The 23,832-nt window shown below is 38.1% G+C and overlaps 1 protein-coding gene across 1 annotated transcript; it reads left to right on the forward strand.

Moving 5' to 3' along the window:
- Positions 1 to 20,324: 20,324 nt before the first annotated feature.
- On the forward strand, positions 20,325 to 22,335 carry LOC107467885 (HVA22-like protein a; the record flags this gene model as incomplete). Its single annotated transcript, XM_016087118.3, is given in 4 exon segments — positions 20,325 to 20,752; positions 20,848 to 20,874; positions 20,959 to 21,081; positions 22,151 to 22,335. Coding segments are annotated over 4 exon segments (397 nt in total), but the record flags the coding sequence as incomplete, so codon positions are not given.
- Between the last annotated feature and the right edge of the window lie 1,497 nt (positions 22,336 to 23,832).

Raw genomic sequence — 23,832 nt, forward strand, 5'->3', positions numbered from 1 at the left:
AAAATACACCCATAGATATGAGTCAGATACACCCATAGATATCAGTCAGATATCACTCAAATACACCCAAATGATTACAGAAATGCACCCAAAGGATTACAGAAAATACACCCAAACGGTTACAAGAATTCACCCAAACGATTATAGGAATACACCCAAAGGGTTACAGAAAATACACCCAAAGGATTTAAAAAAATACACCAAAATTCGTTGAAGTACATCTTATGCATAATTCAGAACTCTTTCTCTTTCTCCTCCTCATCTTCTGCTGCTTCTTCTTCTTCAAAAACGATTTTACCATGAAAAATCGCGATTTTACCATGAAAAATCGAAAAAAAACGAGAAAACAGAAAGAAAAGACGTAAATGAAGAAGAAGAAGAAGAGGAAAACGAGGAAGAAGAATGTGCAGAAACGAAAGAAAAGGAGAAGAAGAAGAGTAAGAGGAAGAAGAACGTGCAGCAAGAAGAAGAAGAAGAATTTCAGAAACCATGAAAATCGAAAAAAAAAACGAAGAAGAAGAAGAAGAGGAAGAGGAAGAGGAAGAGGAAGAGGAAGAGGAAGAGGAAGAGGAAGACGAAGACGAAGACGAAGAAGAAGAAGAAGAAGAAGAGAAGAAGAAGAAGAAGACGAAGAGGAACCGTTTGAGTGGGGCACGTGTAGTTACGCTCCATTCAAAATGAGTTAATGCGCGTGTTAATGAAGTTTGGGCTGATGTAAAATTTGTACGGCCTTTTTACTTGTATGTGTAGCAGGCCCCATATTTTTAGTAGTCAACATAGTAAACATCTTGTTACTTAAAATAATTTAACTACATAATTAATTGATGATAATTAAATTTTTTATACAAGTATAACTGTATAAGGATTGTTTAATGGTACTAACTACTAACTTTAATTAAACGAAGGAACAGAAAACACAACGGTTAATTTATTTAAAGGTTTTAGGAACTGATCCGTGCCCTAGCATCTCGGGCGCACACCATTATATTTTGGAATCAAATTTTAAACATTTGAACTCTATCTTATCAAATAACCATTTAGCACTTTTATAGTACCTGCACAAATCTCGGATGAAGCAGATACATATCAGTTACTACTAAGCAACAATAAATAGAGGAGAGCTAGGACTAGAGAGGTAGAACATCATTCACCAAATTCAATAGCTTTTAGAAAGTATTCTCCCTAAATTTAATATTGACTTGAGTATCGGAATCCTTTTGTGAGGTCCTACGCCCCAGTCAAAACTCAAAGGAGCTTATAGCGCGGCTGTTAGGAAGTCGAAGAGAAGGAGCTACACCTTGGGAGCAGTTTCCAGCTAGAACATTGGCAGACCTTAACCCCATATTTTGTTGTCTTTTTTTCTCATTTCCACTTTTTTCTCCGCAGATTTCCAAATCATGACAAATAATTCTATAGCTCCACCTCCACCTCCAACTCCGACTCATGATGAGCACTTGGTCATGAATGCTACTTTAGGGACGAAAAATAGCCGATCTCTTTTGGCAGCCAAGCTAAATAACGACAAGGAGAACGAGGAGCGAAAGAACGTCAACGATGGAAACCCTAATGAAAAACACCACTTTGAGTTGAACATGAAGATACGAGGGACATCTTACAAGATGGAAAAACGGAGAACAAAGTTTTCTTCTGAAGAAATAATTAGTTTTCAAATGCCAAAAAACTTCACACTTCCAACAACATTAAAACCTTATGAAGGAATTGGTGACCGCAGCATACACATCACTAAATTTCAATCTACGATGTTTTTAAACGGTGCTTCTTACCGTAGCTTGTGTCGATCTTTTCCCATCTTTTTCGACGGAGCTGCTTTAATTTGGTTTTTGAATTTACCTGCAGGTTCAATTTCAAGCTTCGAGGAGTTTGCTGATTTATTTGTGAACAACTTTGCGGTATCCAAAATATACGTACGAGACTTAGATTACCTTAGCATAATCAAGCAAGAGCAACATGAAAGTTCGAAGGATTACATGATCAGGTTTGCAAAGGCGGCAATGAAAATCCCCGACCTTAATCCTAAAATCTATCTACACACTTTGAAAAGCGGGCTTCGGATGGAAACTTTCAAGAAGCGATAGCAAAGCCCAAAAAAGCCCAAAACGCTGGACAAATTCAGGGATAAGGTGATGACTTGCATCATCTACCTCTTTCTCTTATCTAAAAGGGCCATAGAAATAGTGAATCTCATTCAATTATTGCAATTTCATGAACTAAATGGTGAATATTATGGTACATTGCTTTGAAATGAGTTTTGTTGAATTTCAGGTGAAAAGAGCAACAAAAGAGGAAGGAAGCAAGAAAGAGAAGCTGGGCATGTGTTCTGGGCGTGCCATGCCAGTTATCAAGTCCAGAGGAGAGTCCATGAAGTTTTCAATGGGCGTGGCACGCCAGTCATCCTTTTCAGAGAGGGACTCCAGGCTTTACTATGGGCGTGGCATGGCAGGGCTAGGCGTGGCACGCCAACTATAAATTCCAGAGAGGCATCTTGAAGACCCACAAGGGGCGTGGCACGCTAGGCTGGGAATGGCACGCCAACCACATAATCCATTATGGGCGTGCCACTTGAGATCGAAGGCGTGGCATGCCAGTTCAACAAGGCAGAGGGGAGTGGAAGGTTCAGCACAAGGGCGTGCCACTTGATGTTTAAGGCGTGGCACGCCAACCTTGTTTATGCCCTGGACATGCCACTTGAGTTCTAGGTGTGGCACGCCAAGTTTGAAGAGCTCAATACCATAATGGGCATGCCACTTGAGCTCAAAGGCGTGGCACGCCAACCTTGTTCATACACTGGGCGTGCCACTTGAGATCGAAGGCGTGGCACGCCTGTTCATTGGTCCAGAGAGGAAGGATGCAACCCCTACCATGGGCGTGCCACTTGAGATCGAAAGCGTGGCACCCAAAACAAGCCTCCAAAGAAAAAGATCAATGGGCGTGCCACTTGGGACTTTAGGCGTGGCACACTAAGGCAAATGATAATAGGCATGCCACTTGATGATTGAGGTGTGGCACGCCAACGTTACTCGCACCAAGGGCATGCCACTTGAGACCTAGGCGTGGCACGCCAGTGTAGTTGACTAGAGAAGAGAATGAAGCCCTTATCAAGGGCGTGGCACGCCAACTACTGGGCGTGGCACGCCAGTTCAACATTCTAGAAAAGAAGGAGGAAGAGTTCACTAAGGGCGTGGCACGCCAGACCTGGGCGTGCCACACTAGTTCAAGTCTTTGAAGGAGGATGATCATGCTTTATTGAGGGCGTGGCACGCTAGACCTGGGCGTCCCACCCCGGTTCTAATTTCCAGAAAGGAAGGAAGGAAAACCACAATAGGCGTGCCACTTGAGCTCGAAGGCATGACATGCCAAGCTAGCTACAAGAAGGGAGCGTGCTACTTGGGAGTAGGTGTGGCATGCCGCTCAAATGCCACTCACACGCCAGGCACATGGTTTATTTTGTTAGAGTTTTCCTTTTCTTTTCAATTGTAATTTTCTTTCCCTTTTTGTAATTTTCCTTTTCTAGTAATAGGAGTAGTATAAATACCCCCTGAGAGTACTGAAAAGGGGGTTGGATTAGTGGTTAGTTTTAGGCTTACTTTACACTTCACTTCATGTTCTTCCATCTCTTGTACTTTTCTCTAAGCTATGAGTAGCTAAACTCCCTTTAATTGGGAGAGGGAGCTCTGTTGTACTTGATGGATTAATGATAGTGAATTTCTTCTTCTCTTCATCTTCTATTTGATTTGCTAGAAGAAATTTCGTTCTTCATACTTAGTGTTCAATCATCTTGGAAAAGAGGTTGAATACAAAATGGGTTTCATGGAAACCTTAGAAAAAGAAACATGAAACCATGCTTGAAATCCCTTCTCACACTTAAGTAGATCTGGGTTTTGGGATTGGATATGGTGACATAAAATTCACCCACTATTTGGATCTATGAGGATGTGTAGTATAATCAAGGACCAAGCATATCTTTCTTCATGAGCAATGATGAGCAGATATTTTATATGCTTTTTGACATCACTTTCATATAGTTTTTAGTAGTTTTTATTTAGTTTTTATTAAGTTTTTATAGGTTTTAGTGTTAAATTCACACTTTTGTATTCTACTATGAGTTTTTGTATTTTTGTGCAATTTCAGATATTTTTTTGCTGAAATTGAGGAGCTGGAGCAGAAGTCTGATTTAGAGACAGAGAAAGCACTGCAGATGCTGTCCAGATCTAATCTGCCTATATTCAAAAGAGATTTTCTGGAGCTATAGAAGTCCAAATGGAGCACTCTCAATGGCTATGGAAAGCTGACTTCCAGAGCTTTCCAGCAATATATAATAATCTATATTTTTCTTCGTATTAGAAGGCCCAAAACTGGCGTTCAACGCCAGCTTCCTACACCCTTCCAAGCATGCAGCGCCCAAAGAGCAAAGCCCAGCGTCCAAAGGCCCAGAAAGGACCCTCTAGCTGGAATTCCACGTCCAAGAACCTCAATGCAGGTAAATCTCATCAAGCTCAGCCCAAACACTCACCAAGTGGGCCCCAGAAGTAGATTTTAGCACTAAAAAGAGTATTTTACCCTACTAGTCATCTATTTAAGGGATTAAACTTATGTAATTTAGGGGATCATCTTATCATCATCTTCTCTGCCCATCTGGACCACCTCCCGGTCCTGCTGAGTCCTATGAATTAATAAAAGTATTTCTGTTTCTTTTCCAATCCATGTTTGATTTATCTCTAAGATGTATATCCGATCTTCAACATGTTAAATGTGTTGAACTGGCATAAGGTTATCACATTCATCATACTAAAGACGAACATGCTTGACCACCACCAGTGTCTACATGAGTTCAGAATGCGTCTTTCATCGGACAAAGACGAACAACAACTATGTTTATACATCTCTCAAACGGCTAATCCACGATGTTGATGGCGACTTCTCGAGACATCAGTTCAACACAACCATCTCTGAGGAGATTAGAGTCTCCGTGGTATAGGCTAGAATCAAGAAGAAGCAGCATCCTCTGATACGGAAGGTTTAACCTTGTCTGTGGTATTTTGAGTAGGATCAGAAAAAGGATGGCTTGCTAAGCACTTCATGATGGGGGAAAATCGATTTCACACAAACTAACCGGCAAGTGTACCGGGTTGCATCAAGTAGTAAAACTCACAAAAGTGAGGTCGATCCCACAGGGATTGATGGATCAAGCAATTTTAGTATGGTGATTAGTCTAGTTAAGCTAATATTGATGAATTGAGTGAAATTAGATTAACAGAAAGTAAATTGCAAGAAATCTAAAGGGCAGAATGTAAAGAGCTTGAAAAGTAAATGGCAAGAAGCTTAAATAACTGAAACTTAAAGTGCAAGAAATTAAAATAACTGAATCTTAAATTGCAAGAAATGTAAATAACTGAATCTTAAAGTGCAGGAAAGTAAAGGTGCATAAACTTAAATGGCAAGGGAACTTAAATTGCATGAATTATAAAGAAAATTGGGTGCAGGGAATCAAAACAGAAATGGACAATGTAAATTGCAGTGAAATCAGAGAGATCTAAGTTGAAGAAATTCAAAGAAAATGATTCATCAGGGATTGGAGATATCATAATCCTTCATGAATCAAATGGGTCTCAACTCCTTTCTCAATCATATGAGTAGATCTATGGCAGATTAAAATTGATTGGATCCCAATTCCTTGGTAATCCAATCTCTCTAATCACAATCAATCTTGCCAATTCCTTGATCCAATTGTCATGAGAAGAGGTTAAGTGCATATCTCTCATCCATAAGCCACACTAACTCTCAGGATGTCAATTCCTCTTGAATGGTGTTGATCAAGAGAGTAGTGAAGGATAGAGCTCCACTTCTAATGCAAGTGATTCCCCTTTCGAGGCTCACATAAGCATTCAATTGAATTAAACCCCCTTCCAAAGTGAGTAATTCACAATCAAAACAGAAGTTATCCTATAACTACACAAATGAATTGAGAAGAAGAAAAATTTCATTGATTCATTGGAATTACAATAGAGCTCCTCCCCCTAATGAATTTGGGGTTTAGTTCATCATTGCTCTAGTACAAAACAGAAAGAAGAAAAAGTGCAGAAAAATGTAGAAAAGGAAAATATATGTGAAAATGAGTGCAGAGTTTCCCAATTAGGGTCTCTGACTCTCTAGCCTTCCGATCCCCTCTAAATCAAAATTTTCTCTATTTAAACACTTTCCAATTCAGTCTTCAAGTACTTGGATTGGGCTTTCTGGCCTTTGTTCAAGTAGGTCAGAGTGGGTCCGTGTTGTTACTTGAATTCCGCTTCAAGAGAACGTAGCGTTCTTAAAGAGAGCGTAGCGCTCATGCACCCACGCGTACGCGTCTCCTACGCGTGCGCGTCTCCTACGCGTGCGCGTCTCCTACGCGTGCGCGTCCTTGCTTGTTCAGCACTCGTCACACATATGCGTGATGCACGCCCACGAGTCCCTTGCAGTGCTCTCCAAGAGAGCGTATTGTTGGCACAAAGAGCGCCCTCCCACGCGTATGCGTCACTCACGCGTACGCATGGACTTCAAAACATCACTTCCACGCTGCAGCCTCATAGACGCATTTGCGCGACCCATCACCAATGTCACACCCACGCGTACGCGTCACTGACGCGTACACGTCGATAGCCAAACTTTGTATCCCAATTTTGAAAGTTGTCACAGGCGCTCGTTGATGAAGAGCATAGCGCTCTTCGCTTGAGAGCGTAGATCACACCCACGCGTATGCGTCATGCACGCGTACGCGTGGATCTTCGAAATTGCTTGTTCCACGCGTACGCGTGGATCTTCAAAATTGCTTGTTCCACGCGTAAGCGTCTCATACGCGTACGCGTCGCTGAAGAGCGTAGCGCTCTTTGAAAGTGAGCGTAGCGCCAAGGCCTATGCTGCAGTGGAACGTAGCGTTCTTCTGCCCTGTCTCTTTCTCTGCTTCTTCCTTGCATCTTTTCATCTGTCATCAATTAAACATGCAATCGAAGCCCTATCAAAATCATAGGATTTTGCATCATTTCATAATAATCAAATAAATCTTGCATAAATCTCATGATAATACATAAAATCAACAATGTTTGATTGAATCAAGACAAACATGAAATTCTAATCTAATCACTTACTTATTGTGCAGGAAAGTGCATGAAACCTAATAAAAACAAGTAAAAATGCTAGTAAAACTAGCCTAAGATGACTTGTCATCACATCACTGTCCAACAGACTGGATAGGTAAAACCTCGGACCACTTAACCATGGCATTCAACCTGTAAGCAGAGGAGATCAACAGGTAAAACCTCAGACCGCTTCACCCTGGCGTTGATCACTTACAGCCTGCCATAGAAGAAGATCATTCACAAGCAAAGAAGACGGTGATACCAGAGTTACTTCAGAAAGACAAAGCAATTCTGACTCTCAACTCTATTCCTTTTGTTGGCTTATTCCTATTGATGTTTTTAAGGTATAAATTACTATTACAACTCCAAAAACCTTCTGATTCTACCTGACTAAGACCTGCAATACACCATAAGCTTGCTTCAAGCCACAATCCTCGTGGGATCGATCCTGACTCACTCAGGTATTACTTGGATGATCCAGTGTACTTGCTGGTACTGCTGCTATTGTACGAAATAGTGTGGGTTTTGCGTACACGCGCACAAAGTAATTTGACCAAGAAATTGGCTGATTATCAAGATTTGAGAGATTGAATCACCAAGGGATTGGGGTTCAATCAATCATGATTTCCAAGAGGTCAATGAGTTACATGATTGAAGATGAGATGATCTGAATTTAATCCAAAGAGAGCAATATCTCCTAATCCCAATTAATCTTCCCTATTCTTATCTTCTCCGTTCTTTATAGCTTTCTTTAATTTCTTCCATTACCCATTCCCCATTTACAATTCAATCATTTATGTTCCAGCACTTTACATTCTTGCCATTTACTTTTCTGCATTTTATTGCTTTCCTTTATTTTTTAGTCATTTACATTTCTGCTATTTAGAATTCTGCACTCAACAATTTCTATTGATTAGCTTGACTAAATTCATCCATTAACTAAAGTTTCTCAATCAATCAATCTCTGTGGGATTCGACCTCACTCAAAGTGAGTTATTACTTGACGATAATTTGGTGCACTTGTCAAAGAACGGATTCATTATATAGTGAGTGAAATCCGGTCATCATAAGGCGACAGGTCAAATTAAGATCGAGGAACTAAGAGAAGCTAGGAGAATATAAAAACCACTACTTGCAGGGACGATGATAAGCAAAGCAAAATAAGCCACATCTGAGATAGCAAAAAACCATTTAAGTTGACACCAAAGTTCGACTCCTACACGTAGTTCAATGTAAAAAGGGAGGACATAATAAAGGAGATCCTACATACTAAAATCTTCAAATATCCTAGCAAGGCAGGGACCTACCAGGACCAAAAGTATGTTGATAGAAGTAAACACTACGGATTTCACCATAATTTCGGACACACAACTGATGAATGTGTGGTGATAAAGGACCTCTAAGAATGACTGGTGCGACAAGGATTACAGATAAATATGTCAATGGCCGAATCCAAAGAGATACGTCAAGTCTCCCAATAACAGAGGAACAATCGAACTTAACCTCAGCTTCAAAGGACATTGCGAGATGGTCCACCCTGAATCAACCTCTCACGACAAGAAAAGGCATTAACTACATCTCAGGAGGCTTTACGTGTGTAGGAATCATAAGTTCATCCAGCAAGAGAAGTTACAGGACAATGCTAACTCTAGTAGGGGAGGGGTCAGCATCACAAGAGCCGACTTGCTCCATTCCAAATATCACCTTCAACACAACCGACTTTCAATCCTAGAGCCTAAACCTGGATAACCCGGTGGTAATATCTATGACCATAGGGGAAGTAACAGTTCGAAAAGTTCTAATGGACCCTAGAAGTAGCACCGACGTATTGTTCTTATCAACTATCTATAAGATGCAACTAAACGAGAAAGTGTTACGACCCTCATCCGGAGAACTAGTTGGTTTCTCTGGAGAAAGAGTTCCAGTAATAAGTTATGTTTGGTTAAGAACAACTTTAGGGGAACACCCACATTCGAAGACCTTAGATATCCAATATCTAGTAGTTGATTGTGTTAGCCCTTATAACATCATATTAGGTTGGCCATCATTAAACTCTTTTGGCGCAATTGTTTCCATAATTCACTTGTTCATAAAGTTCCATGTGCAGGATGACATAATCACAACTGTGCATTCAAATCATAAGGAAGCAAGACACTGCTACAACGCAGGATTAAAAGCCTGCCAGCGTCAGATCCTATTCAGCAGGTCAACTCAGTTTACAATGCTGACAATATACTGACACTAACCGAGCTTGATCCTTGACATAACAGATATAGTCGGCCAACGCCAATGGATGACCTCCGCCAGGTTAAGCCTGACTGATGATGATTCACAGTATACCAACATAGGGTATGCTTTGACTACAGGAGAAATGCAAAAGCTTATCACCCTGCTTTGAAAAAATGCAATTTTATTCGCATGGACACCCACAGACATACCCAAGATCGACCCAAACGTCACATGTTACAAACTTGCCCTGGACCCAAGAGCTCATCCAGTACAGCAAAAGAAACGTAACCTCAAAAGCAAAAGAAAAGAGGAGGCTAACAAAGAAACACATAAGTTGTTAACTGCAGGCTTCATACGGTAAATCCGATTTACGTCGTGGTTGGCAACCATGGTAATGGTAAAGAAAAATTCAGGCAAATGTTGCATGTGTATCGACTTTACAAACTTGAACAAAGCTTGCCCAAGGGACCCGTATCCGCTTCCGCGCATTGATAAATTAGTGGATAACACCTCAGATTTTAAAATTTTAAGCTTTATGGATGCCTATTCAATCTATAATCAGATATTAATGCACCAGTAGATCCAGACAAAACCACATTTATCACTGATTATGGCAATTTTTGTTATTGTTAACATATAAGTAGCTATAGTAGAAGTTAGTCATTTAAGTTATCAAGAATTGAATCAAGAACCATTAGTTTGTTATAGCTTCGACTATTGACTTTACTCTACTATATGTATGAATGTATGTATGTATGTATGTATGTATGTATGTATGTATCAGATGTGTACCTACTGATATTAGTTCAATTACAATAATACATTTCATGTATTTGTAGGTTTACTTTGCTCAATACTCTGTTTTAATAAGGGTTACAATTCAATTCTATTGTTCTTTCTATATGGTATCAGAGCCATTCAACATCCATGGCTGATGACTCTACTAGTAGCAATGATATTGAAGATCACAACTCTCCTACAATCATACAAGCTAACAACATCAATGCTGCAGTAACAAAACCATTCAATACTCCTTTAGCAGAGAAGCTTTCTGAGAAGAATTTTCTTACTTGGCATCATTTACAACTCTCTCCATCTGCGGACAAGAACTCCAAAATCATCTACAACAAGAAAAGGTACCTCACTATTTTGCAAAGCCTAAAGATGCAATTACCAACATAGAAACAAAGTAGTACAAAAAATGGAGGAAAGAAGATTATAATGTGACTTCTTGTCTGTTTGCTTTGTTGGATGATTCCTTTAAACATCGAATGATTGGTTGCCATCATGCTCATGAACTCTGGAGTAGGATCCATACATATTTTTTTATCCTAAACTAAAGCTAGGACACACCAACTTCAACATTAACTCAAGACAATCAAGAAAGCAGCATCAACATCAGAATATCTCTTAGAAATAAAGAAGGTGGCAGATTCTCTTGCAGCTGCAGGTATTCCCATCACTATGATGAATATACAAATGTTATTTTAGATGGATTGAACGAAACTTACCATCCCTTCATCACCATGGTCACAACAATGGATCCACCATATAATATCCCTGATCTTGAAGCCCTTCTATAGCTCAAGATAGTATTATCGAAAGACTCAAGAAACCATATATGTCACCTGTAAAGGTTCAACTATCACAGGCTGTAACTTTCAATACAAAATTAAACTGATATTAGTAAGTACACATCTGATATATATACATATAGCAGAGTAAAGGCAATAGTCGAAGCTATAACTAACTAATGGTTCTTGATTCAGTTCTTGATAACAGTTACAAAGTAATGCCTTTTGACTTTAAAAATGCAAGTGAAACATACTAGATGCTGAGGGACAAGGTTTTTCGATGTAAAATCGAGAGAAATATAGAAGTATACCTTGATGATATGGTGGTTAAATCAAAATCTAAAAAGGATAATCATGCCGACCTTGAAGGATTTTTAGTTCAATTAAGACATTACAACATGCGACTAAACCTAGAGAAATGTGCTTTTAGAGTTCAAGGAGGCAAATTCCTCAGTTTCATGTGGACACATCAAGGAATTGAAGCAAATCTTGAAAAATGCCAAGCTGTAGTACAAATGAAGTCACCAACAACAATTAAAGAAGTGCAATAGCTAACAGGACGACTTGCAGCTCTATCATGATTCTTACCTACAGCAGCGCAAAATTGTAACATTTCTTACCTACACCTGCAAACAAGCATTTACTGACTTCAAAAACATTCTTACTTCCTCACATATACTGTAGAAACCTAAACACGATAAATAGCTTTATTTATACCTTTCAATTTCTGCTTGCGCTATTAGCTCTGTACTTGTAACAGAAATAGGTTCAGAACAATACCCAGTTTATTTCATCAGCAAAATCCTACAAAATGTAAAAGCTCAGTATCCCAAGATCGACAAAATGGCATTTGCTCTGGTAATCACATCGCGGCACCTCCGCTACTATTTCCAGAGCCACGAGATCATAGTTCGGAAGAATTGGCTGCTACGTAAAATACTCACGCGACCCGACCTTTCAGGCCGACTAATCAAATGATCGGTAGAACTCTCAGAATATGATATTTCATATCAGCTAAGAAGATCATGCAATACCCTACCATACAGAGCTTTACGCTTTTATATCGTATAAATCTGAGGTGGTGAGGTATTACGACATCTAAAAGTAAAATACGTACACACACACACATACACACACACACACACGCACATATACACACACATATGAAGAATGGTTTATCTAGGAGCCTTGAAGAAAAAGTTAAGCAAAACAGAACTCGAAACTCGCATCACACTCAAAATGTTTAAGCATAGAGGAGATAGATAACTACGTACAGAAAGGATAATATACAACGAGTATAGAATTCCAAAAAGATACATATAGGAAGTTCCAAACTCGACCTATAAAGTAAAGTGTCTCTAGCACGCTCCGCAAGGTGCTTCATGTCCTGCATCTGAAAAACAATAGAACATGTATGGAATGAGAACCTGATGTTATCAGTATAGTAAAGGTGTCCATATAGATAATACATAAGGTTCTGGGATGCCAGAGGCATTCCAAATCTCCAACAACGTATATCAAATCTTAGAGTTATCACTAAACCAAAAATATGGTGACTATATCTAAGGATTCTAATCTAACTCTTTGTTTTTCGTTCCCTGCAAAGCTCCAAATCACTAAGTGAAACAACCCTCAGTGTCTCCTCCACTCACATGAGGGATCTCTCAGAAACAAATACAAGCAAGACAAACAGGGAAAACACAAATATGGGAAGCAGATACAGCAAATAGATCAGGTAGTAGTTAATTGCAGTTAAACAAATAGGCAAGCCAAAACAAATGCATAGTCAAACAAATCATACAAGTGCATATGATACATGTCTGCCCTATGGCTGTTCATATCATTTGTCAATTATACAGTCAAGCCCGACATGTCCAGTAGCGAACCCTGGACAGTCCCTGCGTGCGCGCATTCCCAAGAGTATATATATATATAATGACTCATTTATCATCTCATTGCGAAAAATTTGGAGAGTTAAAGTATCCGGTCACATCTTGTGACAGAAGGACAACAGAGTTTCGAGTATCAACTTGGAGCAAGGCGGTGCAAGCCACTACATGTATCCAGGGAAACTCGTGTCTCAGATAATATAATGCATATGCCATGTGGATCTTTCAGTCACAATTCATCAATATCATCATTACCCTTATTCTTATCTCATCCAATATTATCCATGCATCATTAATTCAATTATTCACTTCACAATTCTTCCTTAATATCAAACTAACTCCCTCAATAGGTTTGCTCTTCTTCTGAAACCTAACACTAGCTATAAGAGTTTAAACAAGGGTTACAGAGGTGAAAAAGCAGGCTGGATAGACAAAAACAGTTAAAAATAACATTTCTTGAAAAACAACGTAGTCGTGCGTACGCATGCCTCGTGTGTACGCATGAATCCCTTTTTGTGCGTATGCACGAAACACGCATGAAAAAGGTTCATTTTTGAAAGGCAAGTTGTGCGTACGTATGACCTTGCTTTTGTGCATGCTCTTGTGCATGTGCATGCTCACTATATATGCGCACAAGACTCGCACCAAGCCCTTTCACTCCTGTAACATGCATCATGCGTACGCATGGCCCATGTGTACACATGACTTCAATTTTCTGCGACTTTTGCTGAATTCAGTTTTTAACCCTAAATTTTAAAAGCGCATAACTTTTTCATTAGAAATCAGTTTCAGTATGTTCGTTGAACGTTATAAATTTCAAGGACCTAATTTTTATTCAAAACAAGTTTCGCAAGATTTGGGGGGTCCGGAATCCAAGTTATGACCCATCGAAATTGGTCAAAAATAGGTTTTTACCTAAAGTTACAAATTCTCTAGCTTTTCAAAATTCTTAATACAAACCAAACCACTCACAACCAAATCCAATCCCAAGCATTCACATACATCACCAAATACTAGTCCCCTACTTATGAATCACCCAAACACCTAAGTTATTAGATTTCCATTATATCAAGTCATCAACATACTCATCATACATCACATATATACACATTTAATCCACCAAATCCAATAATTCAGAGCATTCAAGTCTAACTTATGGCAACTAGCTAAGTTTTCACGCAATATTATATATTAACTATAAGAAACAGAAACCATACTTTGGCCGATTTCTCCTTAAGTTTAAAACACCTCAAAACCCTCATCTTCACAAGATTTCAAGCCAACTCAACAAGTTTTCAGCCGCCAGAGTTCCAATTCAAATACTCCACTTCACCAATTTGACTTTAATTCACATAGATTTAATCTAATTTCATGCAAGTTTATACATAACTACCAATTTCAATACCTAAATGTTATAAAATTAAAGAATTCAAAGGGGATAAGAGTTTCTCACCTTTACCCACTGAGACACTTGGATGAAACTCAGATATATATCGCACTAGAGTACTCTTAAACCATCAAAAGCACAAAATTTCTCAATACACATGAACCCAAATCACAAAAATGGAAGGAATGGAAAACTCGATAAGAAATTCAAATTTCTAACCACTGTGTTCAAATGGATTTGAAGAGCTTGGTGAGGTGAATGCATGGTCACAAATAATGCGACGATTGGAGCTCCGGATTGAAAGATATGGGCAAATGAAATTTGGAGTGATTTTGGGGTTAGATTTGATTCTTCTCCTCCTCTCCTCAGCGTGTTTCATTATGAGGGAAGGGAAGAGTGGCTGATGGAGGCTTATATGGGTTGGGCCCTAGGCCCAATATGGGCTCGATTCAACCGGTTTAGTTTGTTGACCTAATTTCGGGCCAAAATATTTAAAATTAGTGTTTTAACTCATATTTTAAATATTTTTACTTCTTCATATTATAAAATTTAATTTCCTAATTTCTTTAGCTCATGATTTATTTATTAGTTAATTATTTATTAATTAACCAGGGTTTTATGGATCACTTAAGTCCCAGATCCTTGTCGATTTCGTCGCTGAATTCACCACAACTGATGACATTTTTTCAATATGGGAACTATACATTGATGGAGCCTCTAATGAAGAATGTTGCAGAGTTGGCATCATCCTCAAGGACAAGACTAGAGTATTCACCGAATAGTCAATAAAGTTTTCATTCTAGGCAAGCAATAACCAATTCGAGTACGAGGCTTTATTGGCCAGATTTTGCCTTGCCAAAGAAACAAATATTCATCACCTCAAGGTTTGTTGCGATTCAATGCTAGTCGTCCAACAAGTAAATGACAACTTCCAGGTCAAGGATCCTCTCCTAGAACAATATTTAAATATAGTAAAAGCTTTGATACAAAATTTTTAGCATTTTGAAATCATACATGTGCCTAGGAAAGACAATAATAGAACATATATTCTATCTAAACTAGCCACCTCTAAGACACTTAATATGACACCAGCATTATCACAACTAACCCTTAGAAAACCAAGCATATATAGCATAAATATGTTAACCATGTCACAGATAGTAGATTAGAGAACACCCTATATGTACTACTTAAAAATAGGATGGGTCCTAGTGTTAGAAGGAAACCCGAGACTGTTCAAAAAGAGAGCGAGCCATTTTACCATAGTTGGAGATGACTTATACAAAAGAAGGCTTCTCTAGGCCATTGTTGAAATGTCTCGGAGCCAACAAATCCAACCTTGTAATATCAGAAGCACACGAAGGAATTTGTGGAACACATATAGGTGGACAAAGTTCAATTGCAAAACTTCTAAGAGCAGGATATTTTTGGCACTCCCTCAAAAAAGATTGCATGAAAAAAGTACAACGTTGTGACAATTGCCAAAGATGTGCACCAATGATTCACAACCCAGCCGAGTTGTTACACACTTCCGAAACCGGGTGGCCGTTTCATAGGTGGGGGCTCGACATCCTCGGACCCTTCCTTGCGTGCCAAGGTCAGGTAAAATTTTTACTAGTTGTGACTGATTATTTTACAAAGTGCATAGAGGCTCAACTACTCGCCAAAATAACCTCAGAAAAGGTACGATCTTTCACTTGGATGTCTTTTATATGTAGATATGGATTACCAAGAAAAATTATCATTAAGAATGGTAGGCAGTTTACTGATAAAAAGATAGCATCCTTTTTACAGAATCTCCATATTAAGTACCACTTTTCCTCAATAGAACATCCATAAGCTAACGGCCTAGTCGAGGCTACTGATAAAGTCATTTTACAAGCTTTATGCAAGAAGCTAGCAAATGCAAAGGTCAATGGGCCGAGCTAATCCCTGAGACCCTATGGATCTATAACACAACACCACACTCAACAACAAAAGAAACATAGTTTTGACTAGTTTATGGTGCGGATGTACTGATTCCAGTAGAAATCTCCCAGGGGGTCGCTACAAACCGACTTTTATGATAAAGAAACTAATACGCAGACATGATTGGCTGAGCTGGATACATTAGATGAAGAACGTGATTTGGCTAACTCAGACAACAAACCATGCAAATCACTATACAGCGAAAATACAATAAGAAAGTACGACCCCGAGCATTCCAATAGGGAGACCTCGTTCTTCGCAAACTTAAAGATGCTCAAAAATCTCCAGGGCAAGAAAAACTTACTGCAACTTAGAAAGGACCTTTTAGAATATCAAAAGTACACGGATGAGGAGTATACTCTTTGCAAATTGTAGCGAGGGGCAAGCTACCAAATACATGGAATGTATCATCATTATGTTTCTATTATAGCTAATTATTTGTAAAGTTGAAGGAGAAAGGTACTCTTTTTCTTACCACCGAGGTTTTTTCCAAGTCGAATTTTTCTTAGAGAGGTTTTAACGAGGCTGATCACTTTCACACCTTCTGCATTGGGAGGTCTAATCAAAATTCAAATAATATTAAATATTTCTTTCCTATTTCTACATAAAAAACACAAAAGCTTGGAAACTAACAATATGCGGATAAAGCAAACTACTATTCATTAATTTCCGAACAAAAAATATGAGTTCATATACTAGTGGCTCCTAATACTAAGCCATCCATCAAAATATACATAACCATGAGTTTGCATATCACAAAATAAAAGTCATTAAAACACAAATACAATAGTCAATTGTCTTTGGCAACAGATGCCATATTGTCGTCTTCGGCTTCCCTTCCAGCCTCATCATCCACGAGCTTTTCATTTACCACTATCTTCATAACATCAAGGTTGCCGATGTCAAAGTCGGAAGAAAGAGTTGCCACTTGGCTTACCGCAAGATCAAAACCTACCGAAAACATTTCCAGCACCTCATTTTCGAGCTCATGATTTGCCCTTGAAGAACACGGATTTGATCCTGCAACTTTGTCACCTCCTCCTCTTTGTCCTTCATTTTTTCTGTCACGTCAACAATAAGACCATCCCTCTCTTTCAATGATCTAGACTCCAACACTTTGCCAACCTTCTTTTCCTCCTCAGCTCTAAGTAGCACTGTCGTCCGATCAATGCAGAGTATTCTTGTACCAACCACCTGATAAGAGCACAAAAACTCGATCAGAAAAACACAAGAGCTAAAGAAACCAAAATGTTGCACCTTTTTTCCTTACTTGAAGACATTGTCCCACAGCGTCTTTCTCAACATCTCTCAGCAGCCTCACATCATCCAGGTACTGGGCTACCTTGTCAGCCAATTCTGGAAACGGGAACTAATCACCCTAAACAGACTGGGCGTTTGCACCACTGGCAAAACCATGGAGCCGCATCCGTTTTCCAAACTTGTTACCAACACCAAAATCCAAATCTACAGCAGAAAGAACTTCAATGGGCTTCTCCAAGTCTGGTTTTTCCTCTTCCCTTGCAAAGGACGAGAACTAGACTGTGCACCATCCACATCAATGTCCTTATTTGCTTCAATAATAGAGCTTTCATTTTCAATTTTCTTTTTTTGATCTAGAAAAGATTTTAGCTGAGCCATGGTTAAGCTCGGAACCTTCCCACCTGTGACAAACGGACGAAATGTATCAAAACACCATGCTTCGTACAAAATGAAACCCCCATCAGTATCTTATCTATATATTCCCTCAAAGAATACAGAGTAATCTTCCTGATAATAAGTAATCTATCAAGAACTCAATAAGCAAGTTTTCTTCCACACTCCGCCTCAAATCCTCTAATATTTGCATCAGTTTCAGATATCAATAAAGAGAAAATTTTTCACCTAGTTCATCATCTAAGAAGAAGGGATACTTAGTCTCTGACGAGCGAACTTTTACAAACATCTCTTTAAAACTCTTAAAAGAAGATTTATACAGCACGAAGATAGACCGACCAGGATAGCTACTAAGGTTTACCCAAAGACCCTTTCGCACCCCTTTTGACTGGAATAAAGAAAAAAAGACATTCAGGAAAGGGGGAGTTTCCAAGAACTCCATTAGGCACTCATAAGCTCGAAAAAAAGCCTAAGAGTTTGGATGTAAGTGTGACGCAACACAGTTCAACTGTGTCAACACTTTACATTCAAAATTCAAAAACAGAAACCTAACATTCAACTCTGTCAATACACAATTATACAAGTAAAAGTAAGCCCAATCACTTTTTTTTACACACTCTCTCCTCACTGTTATAGGAAAGAAACTCCACACCAATTGAAGCACCAACGCTAATCTAGTTAATAGCACTAAGTTCAGAAAGTTTTTCAGCATCTTGGTAAAGAGAAGCGTGACATTTCATGTTCGCATGCGCCCATACATATAGATCATCCTTCATCTCTGCAACTTTATCTCTAATGATTAGAGATGGAATGAAAGGACGACGATGAATGAGAAAAAGTACTAACCTCTTGAAATCATTTTCTCTACTAGATAAACTTGTTGGGGGTAAAAGACAACAATTATTCCCAACACACGAATAAAAAGATTAATAAAAGACCAACAAAGCCACTATCACACGATCTTAACCACCTTCAGTTACTAGCCATTCGATCAGCAAAACTGTTCAAATACCATCTAAAATAAACAGTTCGGATCTCCTTTGAAAAACTGTGCAACAGTAATTATTACACGTTTAAAATAAAATGCACTCTTGATATTCTGAAGAAAAGGAGTATTAATACCCAAGCTTGACCATGTTGACAAAACGACCGTGTGTTGAATTTAGAGGCTACTGGAATAAATTGACGGAGTTTCGAAGTATAACGTCATATCTCGTCAAAACAAATCTCAAATTGCTTGCAACGAAGTAACACAACTAGCAAGTCAAATTTGGAGACTGTAATTCATGCTTTAGCATCTCGGGCGTACATTGCTATACCTTAAAATCAAATTTTAAACATTTGAACTTTATCCAATCAAATTACCGTTTAACACTTATATAGTACTTAAACAGATTTAAGAAAAAACAGATATATGTCAATTACTACTAAACAACCATAAATAAAGAACAATCAGGACTATAAAAAGGTAGAACATCATTTATCATAATCCATAACTTTTAAAAAATATTCTTCCTAAAATTAATATTGACTTAAGCGTTGAAATTCTTTTTACGCATCCTACGTCCAGATCGAAACTCCAAAGAGCTTATAGTGCGGTTGTCAAGAAGTTGAAAAGAAGATTCTCAACTATGGGTGACAAAATGGGTCGAGCTCGCCGAGCCGATCCGCTAAACTCGCTAAAAAAGGTGGGTCGGGCTAGGATTTGGAGCCCACTAAATTAAAAAAATCCGCCAAACCTGCACCGCCAAATTGGCGGGTTTTGGCGTGGTGGGGCAGGCTGGTCTGCGGGGGCGAAGATTTTTATTTTTTTTTATTTTTTATTAAATAAAAGAGTGATTACTATTATAAAATTAATAATTATAGAATTTTTAAACATCTTTTTTTCATTTTTTGTTTTTATTCTTCTTTTAGTTATTAACTTTATTTATTTTATTTTACAATTTCGTATATATGTTCAAATTATGTGACTTGTTTTTTAAAATAAAGATGATTCTATTGACAAATATTATTTTAAACAATTTTATTAAAGTTAAAAATTAAAAAAACTAATTAAAAAATTATATTACAATTTAATTATGTTTTATTTCTATTTAATTTTTTAATTATTAAATTTTGGTTAATTTTAATGAATTTTATTTAAAAAAAAAAGAGTTAAGTGGATTAACCTGCCACCCTGTCAATCTGCTATAGAAAAGGATAGACTAATATTTTAAACTCATTTTAATTGGTAGAATAGACCAATCTGCCCCGTTATGAGACGGGCTTTGACGAGACGGATTGAGGCAGACTGCCCGCTCTGCCACCCCTATTCTCAACATTGGCAAGCTACATTTCGGGAGCAGTTCCAAGGCAGGAGAGAAACATTTTCAAAATATTTCAAAACAACGGCTAAGATATTAATGAAGGAAAAATAAAAAAAAGGGGAAAATCCTTAAAAGGAATAGAGAAGAATCGAGAAGCATTAGATGGGAATGGAATAACGGAATAACGTCGGCAGCGGTAATTTGGTAATTATAGGGAAAAAGGAGGGTTCCTTGGAATTGGCGAATGTTTGTTTATTTTTGGGGCGCCACCAAAACCCACCCAGACCGGACTACTACCTTGCCACGACAGCACCACCTGCACCATCCTTCCTTTCTTTAATTCCCAAATTACAACCACCGCTTTTCCCTCACACATGTCTTCTTCTCTTCTCTAACACAGTAACACCACAACCCTCTCTTTCTCTCTCTCTCTCTCTCTCTCTCTCTGCATTGAGCAACTCATCTCACTAATAGAAGCAGCCCTAACTTAGTTTCTCACACACAAATTCTGAGTTCAGACACTGAAAACAGTACTCGTAGATCGATCAAAGATGGGATCTGGAGCTGGAAACTTCATCAAAGTCATTCTCAAGAACTTTGATGTTCTTGCTGGGTAGTCTCATTTCCCTCGTTTTCAACTGCTTCAATTATTAATAAATCACTATCTCTCTCTTTCTATTATCTCAGCTGCTACTTTTTCTGTTGCAGGCCGGTGATTAGTCTTGTTTATCCTCTGTAAGTACAATCTTATTTTATTGCCGTGAATCGTGGTTATTTTTGTGGCGGTTTTCTTTTTACTCTTTTTCTTGAATGGGACAGGTATGCTTCAGTTAGGGCAATTGAGAGCAAGTCACCTGTGGATGATCAGCAGTGGCTCACTTACTGGGTTCTCTATTCCATGATCACTCTCTTTGAACTCACCTTCGCCAAACTTCTTGAATGGTTCGTCAATTTCTTCTTTTTCATTTTCCTAACATATTGTTTATTATTCCAATTCTAGTCATGTCTGTGTATTCATCAATTAGACGATTACTACTCTGTCTGCAAGTTCAATTTTGCTTAGGGTTCTTTGATTCTTGGAGATTTATAATCACTGGCTTATGCTTTCAAGTTTCAACCATGATTGTTAGTATTATAGAATGCAGTCCTACATAAACAATGTTAAACATCTAGACTAAAATTATTGTGCAAGGGATATAATAGAAGCCATTGTATTATAACAAGGCCTCCATTCAAGTTATAATTTAGCATCTTGCAAAGCTTTGTATGATTTCCGTTGTGATTAACTTTTTTCTGCCAACATCAACCAATCTTTTTAAAATTATTTTATGGATAAACTATAATTTTTGTCCTTTAAGTTTGTAAAAAATTTCAAAAAGACCCCTAAATTTTCTTTTTGCTTTAATTTTGTCCTTAAAGTGTTCGTTTTGCATCAAATATATTTCTGACAACTAAATTTTCAAAAAGTTTAGGACCAATCAGGCAATAATGCATTTTGATTTACTTGTGTTGAAAATTGTTCTTGTAAAATTGTTGCTTAATTAGTTCTAAATTTTTTAAAAAATTAGCCATCAGAAATATATTTGATGCAAATAGAAATTTTTTGGACAAAATTGAAACAAAATAAAATTTGGAAGTGTTTTTTAAACTTTTAACAAACTTTAAGGATAAATAATATATTTTATCCTTATTTTATTTATCTTAAATTCTAGACCTTAAATTGTAAATATTAAATCCTAAATCCTCAAATAAAGTAGAATTTCAGAATTCAAAAAGAAAACTTGGCTAATTAATGTTAGCTAACTAAAAGTTGCTTCTCTATATTTTTTTTTTCATTTTTTTTAACAGAGTCATCGTCAAACTCCAAATCATCTTACCTCCATCCATTATTCGTGGGTGAGTGGTGGTATGTGAACTTAGAGTAATGATGATGTATGTGAACTTAGAGTAATGATGATGATTATGTTTGAAAAACATTTATGAAGTGTTTACAACTTGGACATATTTTCAGGATTCCTATATGGCCCTATGCTAAGCTGATTATAACCTGCTGGCTGGTCCTTCCATACTTTAGTGGTGCTGCTTATGTTTACGAGCATTATGTGAGACCTTTCTTTGTTAATCCTCAGACAGTTAACATCTGGTATGTTCCAAGTAAAAAGGACAAATTGGGTAAGAAAGAGGACATTCTAACTGCTGCCGAGAAGTACATCCAAGAGAATGGAACACAAGAATTTGAGAATCTCATTCATAGGGTATTTCAATCTGTCTAAAAACTTTGTTGTTGTCGGATTATCGATCCTCATGTATACAACGATCTTTTGCGCTAATGTTGCCATCACTTTGCAGGCTGATAAATCAAGAAGCGATGGTGGTTATTACTCAATGTACCACGATGAGACCTATTGAATGCAATCTTTTTAAGCTTGTCTTTTGGAGATACGGGATGAATATACATGTTAGCATGTGACTATAACTTAAGTTTTTCATATTCTCCTTTCTGTGAATTGTTCTGTTATGGTGTAACTATTTCATGCGTACTAATCTTATGCGTTCTGTAATGGCTATGCTGTGACACATGGTATATATTATATAGAGATAACGGAGTCTGCAGAGGAGATGCTTGTTGATTCAGTTTTTCCCTTTTATTTCTTTTTGAGTAAATAGCTATTTCTCACCACGAAAGATTTAGAATAAAAAATTGAAATTAAAGTTATACCTATATAGATAAGTTTCGCTCGATAAAAATCACCAATTATTAATTTTTTGTTCATAATTTCCTAAATATTCTTGACCTTTCATCTTCTTTTATCTCTAAATTCAATTTCTAACCCTAACCATTTAATCTCACTCCCACCACCACCATTCCCTCCATCCTTTCACTTCTATTCTCTTCTCCCGAGGTTCCCAAACCTCACCTACTTCCACTGCTCCGCCCTTCCCTCCGACAATAACCTCATTTTCATTTCAAAACATGTCCCAACCTCAAAACTCTACCTCTCCTTTTGTTCCTCCTCCCTCCACCGCCGCACCTTTCGCCACTTTTCCCATCGTGCCATTTCCTCCCTCGTTTTCCGATGCCGCCTCTTGTCTGTGGTTTTACTCCGTAGAAAAACCGGTGTTGCTGATGCTGGTGTCGTCGCGATCTACGCCGCTATGAACCATCACCTGAGGCACCTAGACCTGGGGTGGTGCTCCCTCGTCGGAGACGGCGGGTGGTGTTGGGAAGGTTGGACACCATTGTCCCTGCCGCAGCAAAGAAGGAAGAGAGAAGGGGAGAAAAAGGGGAGGTGGAGAGGGCGACGACGAAAGGAATTATTGCCGTTGTTGCTGTCAAACGAGCAGAAGCATATTCACTCTTTTTCCTATCTTTGTTAATGATCAGATCCGCCACTACTTTTGCTTTGTCGTTGCTGCGTCAACTACTATTACAACACACACTCTTTTGACTTTTTTGCTTTCTTATTATTTTCTCATCAGCTCCAAGCCTATGTTTCTATTTTCGTTGTTCTTATTAGGGTTAAGTATTGTTTTCGTCACTAACGTCTTGGGTCAAAATCAAAATCGTTCTCGACCTTTTTTCGTTATTAAAATCATCCTCAACGTTCAAAAACGCTTTAAAATCATCATTTCCCAAATTTTTAAACCAAAATACCCCATCATCATAAAAAAAAAAAGAAAACAAGGGAGGGG

Source organism: Arachis duranensis, chromosome 1, assembly GCF_000817695.3.
Source record: "Arachis duranensis cultivar V14167 chromosome 1, aradu.V14167.gnm2.J7QH, whole genome shotgun sequence".
Classification (NCBI taxonomy): domain Eukaryota; kingdom Viridiplantae; phylum Streptophyta; class Magnoliopsida; order Fabales; family Fabaceae; genus Arachis; species Arachis duranensis.